The 13,113-nt window shown below is 37.6% G+C and overlaps 1 protein-coding gene across 3 annotated transcripts in view; it reads right to left on the reverse strand.

Annotated features, from left to right (window-relative positions):
* The window catches only part of CTNND2 (catenin delta 2), a 1,145,701-nt gene that overhangs the window by 138,164 nt on the left and 994,424 nt on the right, over positions 1–13,113 (reverse strand). For all 3 annotated transcript variants that reach the window (XM_039524144.1, XM_039524145.1, XM_039524146.1), the window contains exons 13-14: positions 7,418–7,535; positions 3,622–3,807 (exon numbers count right to left, since the gene is read on the reverse strand). In XM_039524144.1, coding sequence (XP_039380078.1) covers positions 3,622–3,807; positions 7,418–7,535 — 304 coding nt within the window. The remainder of the gene's footprint in view (positions 1–3,621; positions 3,808–7,417; positions 7,536–13,113) is intronic.

Consider the following 13,113-nt stretch of genomic DNA (forward strand, 5'->3'; position numbering starts at 1 on the left):
AATAATTGAGGCTATTATTGCCTCTGGGTCCTGTCTAGCTGGCTTCTGATTGGCCCAGTCAGATAATTTTTGCACAAAAGCCTAGGGATGTATCCTGCAGTTCCATCAGGCAGCTCTAAATTTGTGACACTATTTCCTCGATGACAGTCCCATCCTGTCCAGAATAGCAGCCTTCAGCATGGCATAGTCTTTGGCTTGGTACTCGTAAGCCACCTGAACCTCGCCGGTCAGGCAGGGGGCAAGTCATAGTGCCAAAGTACCCTTGTCTCATCCAGCACGGATAGCTACCTGCTCAAAAGTTAACAAAAAGGCCCCAGGCCCACTGTCCAAATTCCAGTTCCTTCATAGGAACTCACCAACCAGTGCAGGAGCTGCTGCTCTAACTGAGACTGCTCTTGGAGTCCTGCAATGCTCATTCCTGCTCTACCTGCCAACCCAGAAGCACCTGCCTCTCTGCCTGCTAGGTTTTCTCTCTCTCTTTTTGTTGCTCCACTACTAGCGCAGCATCTCTTCCATTATGTCTGGATCCCCCAGCCCTCATACAGGTCACCTCTCAATCCACCTCCTCTCGACTGAGAGAGTTACAATCCCAGTCACAGGGTGCCTCTTCAGTTACCCAGTGAGTAGCAATGCCTAGCCAGTTTTTGTGGTCTCTCAGTCACACCTTTAATCCTCTGTTTCTAAACAGGACAGGACATAGCACAGGTGTACAGAAGGAGGCCATTCACACAGGTTCCCTATTCCACTCAGCTCACCCTCGGACCTCCCTCTTTACTTCCTGTTCCTCCCAATTATATATCCTCCCTGTTATTGAATCAACTGCCTTAGTAGCTCAACAATTGCCAACCAGTGTCAGTAACCCCCACCAGCAATAGGATGATTGATTCCAGTTAAACTTACAGTCTTCTCTGTGCTGCAGAAACCTCAGCGATCAGGGAGCTACTTCTAGCACTGTGTCACAAGATCTAACAAAGATTCAGAGTTTTTCTTCTTTTAAAATAATGAAAATTATAGGCAAATAAATGTACAAACCCTTGCTAAAATGATAAAGGGTTTGTGTAGACCTTCTAATCCCAGAAACTTCAGAATGAAAGCTTTTCATTTCATCCTTAATTACTGTGTTTAGATAGTTCAGGAATCTGAGAAGTGCAAGTACAATAAGACTTCACCTAATATATCAATACTGTCAACAATTAGGAACAAGGATGCTGAATTTATTCTAGGTGGAATATGAGGCAGCTATAAAATGTATATGACATAAGGCAACTATCTTTCCTTTGTCATTTTTGTAACACTTTCTTTCATTATATTCTAGCATATAAAATCCCTGACAAAAGTCAATACAAAATAAAAGCTGTTTGACTATTGGAATATTTATTACATCAGTATGGGTGAAATTAGATTCCTACCTGTAGTTTAACTTTGTTTTTAATGTTTTTCAGGGCTTGAATTTTACTCCAAACTTGCCTCATTAAACAACAGCAATTTAGACGGTTAATATCCCTGTGTTATTTCCCATTAATACAATTTACCTTTATATTCACAAGTATATTTTCTGTACCTCTAGATCATTTACTTGTATAACCTCAGGTATATTCAATTGTGTACTGTTCTACAAAGATCCTTTTGAAACATAAATAAATGGTTGTATGGGAAAACAATTCTGAAGAGAAGTGGAAAAAGTTCCCTTCTGCCATCATTAAAAACTTCACATTCCACTACCCAATTTCACTGTCTCACTACACATGCTCAATAGTAGCACTGAGCAACAGTAATATTACAGAGGCCTTCATGGTAATAGTATTCTGTCAGCCCTTCTCAGACTTACTGAGTTGTAATCTATTTCTCAGTGAAATACAATAAAGAACAAAAGTAGATGGTAACAAATACATTTAAAATTTTACTAAAAAATAAAATGGAGTAACTTAAATATTTGGGCATGTTGAATTATTTGAGTTAAATTTCACAGTCTACAGATGTTGCTAGCTACACTGAAATATGAGCTGGAGAGTCTTTTCCATTTGTTCCCCTTCTTAGTCACAATACTTTTTTGGTTTTCTCTCAACATCTAGAGGTAGTCTTTCAGCAGACAGTGCAAGTATGTCAATGCTCAACTACTTCCAATAGCTAAATCTTCATTGTGACATATTTGGAACTGCCCTGTGGTAATTTATGAATATATTGAATTAATTTAACAGGAGTTTGTCTCGAAAAAACAGGCAGGAAGGAAACGAATGGCTCAAGCAAACACATGAGAGTTGCTAAGGTACAATGCCAGAACCATTGTCTCTGGGGACTCTGGCTCCATCTTGTGCTGAGCCTGCAGGATGGGTTTTGATTAGAAGTGACAAAGCCTGGGAACACAGTAGAACAAGGGAACTATAGCATGGTTTAAAAGGGACTCACTCTCACCAGAGGGGTGGAAGTTGTTGTTGCAGGGAACCAGATTGAGACACAGCACCTCGCTGAAGGTATCTGAAGAAGTTAGGAATGCCCAGGTTACCACCAGAAGATAGTATGCCTTTAGATAAGATAGACATGTGTGTATGCTGTTCATGGTTTTAAAATCCCTTTTCTCTAAAAGCTTTGTCCTTACGAATAAAATACACACAACTTTTGTTTTAAGAAGGCTGGGTAATCACTGTACATAATTGGTCACAGACTCCTGAAGGGAAGAACTACAGGTGCCCAAACTCAGTTGGAACCGCAGGATAAGAACAGTTGATACACAGTGTACTGTGGCCAGGCCCTGGGCTAGGAGTGGGAGAATTGTATGATTCCATTCCAGGATAGGTAAAGGCAAAAAAATTGACACCTGATGGGGAGCACTCAGAGAGTCCATAAAGGGGACAGAAAGGAAGTTATCCTTGTAATCGTGACACTTATGGACAATGTTGAGCATTTATTCCTGAATCATAACTAATTTTAGCTCACATAAATACAGATGGAATACTATAATCAAATGGACAAATTCTCTCTTAAGAAAAGCCTTGTACATTCAGAGACAATACTATAAAGTTATGGAGTCAATCCTCGCCCTCAGCTAAAAGTTTTAGAGTTAGGAATGGCAGAAAACGATGTATTCTGCCTGCCTCTCCAGTTCCTGCTGTCCACTTTCAACGGTCCCACTATGTGAAAACAGAAGCAATTATACAATCATTGGAAGTTGTTTGGTAGTACTATTACAGATAATGGTACAAAACCTGTGTTGCCAAATGCAGTTAGATCTTGGAAGAACTGTTTCGTGATCGTTGTGATGCAGTCCTTTTGGGAAATTGTGGTGTAAATGAATGTCTCTGACTAGAATCTTTTCTTCAGTGCAAAACTACGGCCTACAGGAAATCCAAGCAAATAAACACATATGGGCCTGATTTTAATTGGCACTATAACCCCTTTACACAAGCAATGGAAAGGGGCCATAAAATGAGCGTAAATTATGTTTGTATTTTAGGAGTTTAACAATTAATTATAAATGGCTTACCATTAATTTCCAAGCAGTTTATAATTATTAAGGTGATCCTGCTACACATTTTTGATCACATGCTCACAAACACAATATATTAACTCTGCCTACCTCACTGATAGGCACTTACTCTCGTTATTGAAAATAACTTCCATTACCTGATCTTGGGATTTCTTTTTCTTCTTCTTCTTGCCCCAACAACCTGAACTCTCTGCATCTTTGCCATTAGCATCACCACACAGTAACCCATCGAGTTCGTCTGTTCCCATCTGCTGTCCCTGAGATGTTTCTGCAGCGAGTCTGTATGAGAGGTTCCTCAAAATGCATACACAGTTTTCAACGGTCTAAAACGGAGGAGAAAAAGAGAAAAAGGCTAAAAAACCTCTCCCTTTTTGAATGGAGGAACGTGATCAATCTTTGCACCTACATTTGTACAAAGATATTCTTTTCTGTTTGTTTCTAAGCACTCCCTAGACAATCACTGTTTGAAAGGTTTAGAAAACTTGGCAGGATCATAAAGCCTCTTTTTAGTGAGGAATAGAGCTCTGGGCAATGTTTTTAAATAACATTGTTACTGTGGTTTTGAATTCAACATGAGAGAGTAATAGAGACAAAAATATGGTAAACAAGATCTACACAAGCACAGAATGCACACTGATTTCAGCCCCAGCTAGTAAAAAGAAAAATGATGCTATTATTTCTAACAGCATTTATTTTTTGTGTCATTCTATGAGAAGCAGTAGTGAGAAAACCTTAAGTGGTTCTGAGTTTTGGTTTGCAAGAGTACCCATTATTTAATATGCTTATAAATGATCTACCCCTCTGGAGTCTGCAAGTTTTTCCTGCTTCCACTCAAATTGAAAATACCTTAGGAATAGCGCCTCTCTCTCATGGTATTTTTGCCTTTCTGTGTATGATCCTAGTTGGAACCTGGAAGTGGAGTGGGCCTCATTTTAGAAAAAAATGATGGGGAAAATTTAACAGAACTTCAAATCTCAAAAACAAATTTGATTTGGACGTTGGTTGAAGGCTAGTTCTTATTTTCTCTAATTTAGTTTACCTATGTCTAGTAAGAAAAATATGCCCTTCATTTCTTGGGGGACCAAAAACGTTGTTAACCTGCTTATCTTTCAAAGGAAACTGAAATGCTCTTTAAATAAATCAGTATATACAAAAACCTAAATCTTGGCTCCACCTCAGTGGAGGTGTACATGGGAAGCTGGTATAAACAGAATAAGTCGGCATACAATTAGTACTACTAGCAGCTACTTTGTGCCATTATTGAAATGTAGACTATATCCATTGTTTTTCTTAATCAGTTCCTTGTAGAGGATGCATACCAACTGAGTAGCATGGGGCCCAGTTCCATGAGGGTTTGTTACACACTGTCACACATGGAGGTTTGGGGGCAGGAGTGGGGCTGAAGTTCTGAAGGTCCCCTGGCCCTTCCTTTCCATAGAGGTAGGCTCTAAGACTGCAGAATTTACTGCCATCCTTTGGCTGGTAATACAGGATACAGAATGGCTCTACTTCTGCTTAGTGGCCATTGGAAGGAAGGAATCCCCTTCAATTGCCCTGGTGGATTTATTATTAATTATTAAAACGATACTACACAAGTACTGCACAGCTGATGGTTTTCTCTTGAGCCTTTTTCAGATGGTGATGCTAGTAGATGGGCTTCTTCACTAATCACTTCCATAAAAACATTTACTAATTGTAAGTTGATTGTAGATTACTACAAGCATGCATAGAAGATTGCATGGAACACAGATTCTTTCACAGATTCCATATTTCTCTACTGAATCTATAGGGCTCAGATTAGCAATCTGAAAATTCAAAAGGTACAGTTACAAGCACTTCACAGCATGCATGAACTGTGAAATGTACTTGAAACTAATATTAGATACAATTGGCATTTGTGTTAGTGCTTGCAACCACAGTGCTGAAATGTGAAATTATTAATAACATGTCACAGAATTTAAAACACTTCCCTTCCCCGTAACACTGATTTCACAATCACAATTTTTTAATTGGCAATTATTTGGAGTTCTTTTAATTATTAAGTAGAACTATTAAGTCATACCTTTCATCTCTGAAGAATTGTGATCATCTCCTAGTTACTGTACATATAAAGTGAAACAAGTATTTTGTAGGGCTGTCAAGCAATTAAAAGAATTAATTGCGATTAATCGCACTGTTAATAATAGAATACCATTTATTTAAATATTTTTGGATGTTTTCTACATTTTCAAACATATTGATTTCAATTACAACACAGAATATAAAGTGTACAGTGCTCACTTTATATTTATTTTTTATTACAAATATTTGCACTGTAAAAAACAAAAATAAATAGTATTTTTCAGTTCCCCCACTAGAAGTACTGTAGTGCAATCTCTTTATCTTTCTTTTTTGGTGGTTCGGGTTCTGTAGTTTCTGCATCAGAGTGTTGCTCTTTTAAGACTTCTGAAAGCATGCACCACACCCCGTCCCTCTCAGATTTTGGAAGGGAGATTCTTAAGCCTTGGGTTGAATGCTGTATCTATCTTTAGAAATTTCACATTGGTACCTTCTTTGCATTTTGTCAAATTTGCAATGGAAGTGTTCTTAAAACGAAAAACATGTGCTGGGTCATCATCCGAGACTGCTATAACATAAAATATATGGCAGAATGCAGGTAAAACAGAGCAAGAGACATACAATTCTCCCCCACTGAGTTCAGTAACAAATTAATTAACACATTATTTTTTTAACGAGCGTTGTCAGCATGGAGCATGTCCTCTGGAATGGTGGACAAACCATGAAGGGGCATATGAATGTTTAGCATATTTGGCATGTAAATACCTTGCAAAGCTGGCTACAAAAGTGCCATGTGAACACCTGTTCTCACTTTCAGGTAACACTGTAATTAAGAAGCGGGAAGCATTATCTCCCATAAATGTAAACAAACTCGTTTGTCCGAGTGATTAGCTGAACAAGAAGTAGGACTGAGTGGACTTGTAGGCTCTAAAGTTTTACATTGTTTTGTTTTTGAGTGCAGTTCTGTAACAAAAACAAAATCTACATTTGTAAATTGCACTTTCATGATAAAGAAATTATAGTACAGTACTTGTATGAGGTGAATTGAAAATACAAATTCTTTAGTTTATCATTTCTACAGTGGAAACATTTATAATAAAAATAGTAATATAAAGTGAGCACTGTATACTTTGTATTCTGTGTTGTAACTGAAATCAATATATTTGAAAATGTAGAAAAATATCCAAAAATATTTAATAAATTTCAACTGGTATTCTATTGTTTAACAGTGAGATTAAAACTGTGATTAATCACAATTAATTTTTTTTAGTTAATCGCATGAGTTAACTGTGATTAATCGAGAGCCCTAGTATTTTGGTGCCAGACTATAGTGTCTGCTATTAAAAAAAAATACCACTCACAAATATTTATCACATAGGTGTATCCACAGTTCACTTTTTATTTAGAATATGAAATAACACTGGTAACTGTGTAGTATCTGTTTGCAAATGTGGACTTGTAATGGCAACGACTGTACTTTCTCATGATCCACCTCATAAAAACCAGTGCATAGCTGTTAGTGTAGCTCATAAACAGATGGCATAGATAAATTTGCAGATTTGTGTGTGGGAGTTTGCACAGAGCTTGACGCATTGGTGCCTTTCTCAAGCCAGTTTCATTTATTTTTTCCTAATAATTTAACAAAAGAGGAGAGAGAGAGAGAGAAAGAGAACACACTATACAGTACATATGCAAATACAATTCCAGAGCAGTCATATACAGTATATGGAAACACTGCTCAACAGAAAGAAAATCAAAGAGATTAAGGGCCAAATTCTGCCCTGCTTATGTACCCAGTGCAACCACCATATATATTTTTAAATCTCCTTTTTTATTCCTTGCTTTTCCATTTCTAAAAAGACAAAGATGACAAACCTTGCTATCAATTTCACTGCTCCCAAGAGCAGACTGAATCACATACAGCAATGCATCAGTAAGTCCATCACACTCCCTCATTCTTCTGCGGGCCTCCTCTCCAGCAGAGCTGACATTCCTACAAGATAACGGTAAGGAGAGTCAATTTTTTCCCAACTTTGTCATTCGCGTTCTGTAGCAAAATATTCTCCTCATTAACACCAGTTTAAAAGAGTTTTTTTTCCCTCTTGTACTTCCTATATCATTGTTTCAGATGAGCAAGTAATGAGAATGGTTGTGAACAAGGTAAGGAAACAAAATAGAGGGGAACAAATTAGAAACAGTTGGTCATCTTAGATGATTTCAGAGCTGGAAGGATGCCAATTTTAGGTACATTCTGTACCATTCCTGGATTGAAAGAATCTAAACCCACTAAAATTTGTGGAGGGATTGTTCTTTTCTCTTAGGAGTGAGATTTATTTTATTTTTTTCAGGAAAACATTTTTAACCTCCTCCTCAACCCCACCCCCTTTTTTTCAAACTTTGAAAAGTTAGGAGGTTTTTCAAAAGCCTAAAGACATCTGTTGGGGTGGGAAAGAGCATCTTCAATAGCAAGGGCTCTTCATCCTCCTGAATAGTGTAACCTAGAATAAAAATATTATCAAAGCACAATGTGAAACAGCTGGTATTCCTCAGGAATGGTAATCTGTTGCTTTCATCCTCTCTTTTTATTTTTCATTTTACATAAGTATTTGCTTCTCTCTCTCTCATTTTGAGAGAACATTAATGCATCAATCTTGTTCACTAAAAATTGTTCTACATTGAGACATATAAAACATCAACTCATTATAATATTTTTTTGTTTATTTTGTGCTTGTGCCTGAAGGCTTCTGAATCCGTTTTTCACAAAGATAACTAAAACTACCCAATGGCACTATGGCCTAATACTCAAACAAATATTATTATTAATATAAACTAGCATAACATATATATGCGTGTATACAAAATTAATACTTGACAACATCAGCTGACAAAAATCACATTCAGATTTGCACACATGTCTGTAATTGATCACAGAATAATAGAAATGTACAGCTGTAAGGGACCTCGACAGCTCACCTCATCCATCCCCCCACACCGAGGCAGGAGCAAATAAACCTAGACCATCCCTGACAAATATTTTGTCTAGCCTGTTCTTAAAAAAACTCCAGGGATGGATATTCTACAACATCCCTAGGTAAGCTATTCCAGTACTTAACTACCCTTATAGTTAGGAAGTTTTTCCTAATATCTAACCTGAAACTCCCTTGCTAAAGATGAAGCTATTACTTCTTGTGCTACCTTCAATGGACATGGAGAACAGTTGATCACTGTCCTCTTTATAACAGCCCTTAACATATTTGAAGACTTATCAGGTTCCTACTCAGACTTCTTTTCTCAAGACTAAATACGGCCACTTTTTAAACGTTTCCTCACAGGTCAGGTTTTCTAAACCTTTTATAATTTTTGTTGCTTTCCTCTGAACTGTCTCTAATTTGTCCACATTTTTCTAACACATGATGTGCAAAACTTGACAAAGTACTCCAGCTGAGGCCTCACCAGTGCCAAGTAGAATGGAACAATTACCTCCTGTGTCTTACAGTTGACACTTCTGTTTAATGCACCCAGAATGGCATTTTCTTTTTTTGAACTGCATCATATTGCAAAGCCTTTCAGCTCCTCTTGCTTGGTGTGGGCAAGGGTCTTAGTGTTGTGGTGGTATATGACAACGTCTCTTTCACTACTCTCCATAACATTGGTACCCCTGCCTGCACCAAGGGAAAGGAGACGGAAAACCCCACACCATCCCTATGTACTTTCATTCTGTATTATAGAAATGGAGAGCGAGTTGCTTGCTCTTTTCCTTGTGTAAAGGTGTAGAGTGCTCTCTCCCTCCAAACCCTTTTCAATCCACTTTATCTTCCTTCCTATTACAAAAAAGGGTAAGAGAAGACAAAAATTCCAGAGAGGAGAATGGATTTAAATAGGTGAGATTGAGAGGATGAGAGAGACTGAGGGATAGATTTCCCTTGTCATCTTTCCTGGCTTTGCCCATTCTTTCATCCTCTCTCTCTTTCTTCTGAAAGTCAGTTCTGCATTATTATTGATAAGTCTACCTTTTCCCTCCAATAATGGACCAATACAGTTGCCAGGATTGTTTTGTTCCTAATATATTTTAAAAGCTCCATCTTATTGTCCTTAACTCTGATGGCTATAGAGTTCGCCTTGTGTCCCTTGGCTTCCCTTATCAATTTTCTACACTTCCTAACTTCTGATTTATACTCATTACTGTCAAATTCCCCTCTCTTTTATCTGCTATATATTATTTTTTTACAACTGCCTTCATTTTCCCTCTAAACCAGGCTAGTTTTTAACTAGTTCAACCTTCTTCCTCAGTTGTGGGATTGTGGCTTTTTGGACATCTAGTAAGGTGTTCTTAAATAATTCCCAATTATCATTCACATTTTTTTCTGATTAAATACTTCCTCCCAGCTGATTTGACTTATATTTGTTTTCAGCTTTGTGAAATTGGCTCTATTAAACCACCAAGTATATATATTACTGATCTGAATTTTAATCTGTTTGCACATTATAAATGTGAACATGTCATGGTCACTTGTACCCAAGATACCATTAAATCTTAGTTCTGTGATCTGGTCCTCTTTATTTGTTAGGAAAAGGTCTAATATAGCTGCAACACTTTTTAAGTTAGAAATTGTCATCTATAATGTTTAGAAATTCCAAGAATATTTTAGTACTAGTAGCATGAGACTGTCAGCATATATCACTCAAATTGAAGTCCTCTGTGATCATGCAGGATTTCCCCCCTTACTACTATTGTGGGTAGTTGTGTAAGGAAGCAGTGTTCCTATTCTGTCATGTGATTTGGAGGTCTATAGCTAACACCAGCTAGTAACCCTTCTTGTGCTTTATCTGTCAGGACATTGATCCATAATCATACAAGATCATTTTATTCTGAGTTATCAGTGACTCGGAAACAGGTAATGCCATTTTTGATGTAGAATGCCACTCCCCTTCCCCTTTTGCTCACTCAAACTTTCCTATATAGGTTATAATCATTGATTTTTAACATTCCAAAGAAGAGCATAATACTCAATAGTAACGCTGTAAGCAAAGAGGAACAGCCAGTTTCACATGCATTACCAGCAAGCACTCTGAGGACCATCAGTAGACCAACAGTTGATGACAGTTTGACAGCTATTGATTTAAGGTGTTTGTATAATACCCTTAGAATACGACCTTGAGTTCCAATTGCTTAACTCTTAGGTAGTCAGTGCAGCCTGTATATACACAGTAAACAGGGTACGTGTAGCTTTCATTACTAAACATTTTAGAGCAATACAATAATATATTCTGGTCATTATCTATATACTTTTTGGTTCATTTGAGGGTCCCATGGCACTGAAGCCTAAGCCAACTGATAAAAATAAAAGTTCTGCAATACTCTACAATCTTAAATAATACAAACAAAAAGTGTGTGGGGGGGTAGAGAGAAATAACACAGAGACTCAACTTCACTACTAGTTAGTAATGAAAGAAACATATTTATCTAAAATAATACTATTTATGACTTCTGACTGTTAGATTTTAGTGCCTATAAAATCATTCTAGTTTAGTAACACCGCTTAATAAAACAAAACTTGATTATCTCAAATAGGTGTAGTACCTCACATAATTCTTGGCTGCAATTTTGAGTGAGTAGAGTGATAATTGAATGCTTTCTCTGTCACTTTAAATTTATAGGAAAATGCAACATATTGTATGACTATACTAAGTTCACTAAAAGAAGGAGTTTTACCAAAAAAGAAGCCTTCCTATTATGCGTTCACAATATCATGGACATCATCATTCCCTTTTGTTATTTTTTCTCTCCAGTTTTTCAGGCTAGTAATAGTCTGCCAAATATTGCTGGTGTTTTTAGCAATCACTACTGAGGATATAAACATGTTTAATCAGAGCCTTTGGGCCAAATTGTCTGCTGGTGAAAACTGGCTATTGAGATCAATGGAGGAAGGCCAATTTACATCACCAGCAAATTTGGGCCCATAGCTTTAGCACTTAACTATTAATCTTACTTTCAATGCATACTGTAATTAAATAAACGCCATCCAGTTAAATATGGCTAAAGTTCTTGGGTCTTGCTCTTTCCATCAAATGCCCTAACAAAGTAATTTGGTTTTTATTATTCAGCCATACTTTTCATTTTCAAAGCGTCAGAGCAATTAACCTACCAAGTCAAGCACTCAACAGGTGGTTTTCATTACGGTGCTTCTGCATGTCCAATCTTTAGGCTAAATGAGCTGCTCTTAATGACTGTGCTGTGTGATCTGCAAGTCAATTGAATGCCAACCTTCCACCTACTTCCTGGCCCATTTAAACAGGCCTTGAAGGGAGAATTGGTGGAAAGAACCGAACATCCATGTCAGGGTTCCCCCCCCACTCTGAACTTTAGGGTACAGATGTGGGGACCTGCATGGACACTTCTAAGCTTAATTACTAGCTTAGATCTGGTAACACTGCCACCATCCAGAAATTTCAGTGTCTGGATCACTTTCTGTCCCCCAAAAACCTTCCCCTCCCTGGGCAGCCTTGAGAGGATTTTTCACCAAGTTCCTGGTGAACACCGATCCAACCCCTTGGATCTTAACACAAGGAGAATTTACCCATCCCCACTCTCTTCCCCCACCAATTCCTGGGGAGTCCAGATCCAATCCCCTTGGATCTTAACACAAGGAAAAAAATCAATCAGGTTCTTAAAAAGAAAGCTTTTAATTAAAGAAAGAAAGGTAAAAATTATCTCTGTAAAATCTGGATGGAAAATACTTTACAGGGTAATCAGATTCATATAGCCCAGAGGAACCCCCTCTAGCCTTAGGTTCAAAGTTACAGCAAACAGAGGTAAAATCCTCTCAGCAAAAAAGGAACATTTACAAGTTGAGAAAACAAAAATAAGACTAACACGCCTTGCTTGGCTATTACTTACAAGTTTGAAACATGAGAGACTGATTCAGAAAGATTTGGAGAGCCTGGATTGATGTCCGGTCCCTCTTAGCCCCAAGAGCGAACAACCCCCAAACAAAGAGCACAAACAAAAGACTTCCCTCCACCAAGATTTGAAAGTATCTTGTCCCCTTATTGGTCCTCTGGTAAGGTGTCAGCCAGGTTTACTGAGCTTCTTAACCCTTTACAGGTAAAAGAGACATTAACCCTTAACTATCTGTTTCTGACAATCCACTACTGTATGTAATTAATCCCGTACAAGATATCTTTCCCATCTTTGTGGCAATAAACACTTTCTGCAGAAAGTATATCGTATCTGAAAGAAAAAATGCTTCTGAAAAGGCAACATATTGTGTTATACCTTCTCATTTCAAAGGAAAACCTCTCTTCTTAATACATAGAACTAAAAACAGCATGTTCACTAGAACCATTTTATACTGTGGTGTGGTTGGTGTTTTGTTTTTTTTTAAAAACACTTCCCTATCAAACTCCTGGCTTGACACTTCATGTCTCTCGCATGTCATGTTTTGCTGTATCAAAGTCACCTCACTTATGAATGTAATGCCATGCTCAGTAGTTGCACATCACTGAGAGCACATTATCTTTAACCCAATGCCTGCAGGAAGTGAGTTAACTTGTCTACAGTGCTCATTAAT

This window comes from Mauremys reevesii, linkage group 2 (genome assembly GCF_016161935.1).
Source record: "Mauremys reevesii isolate NIE-2019 linkage group 2, ASM1616193v1, whole genome shotgun sequence".
Lineage (NCBI taxonomy): Eukaryota > Metazoa > Chordata > Testudines > Geoemydidae > Mauremys > Mauremys reevesii.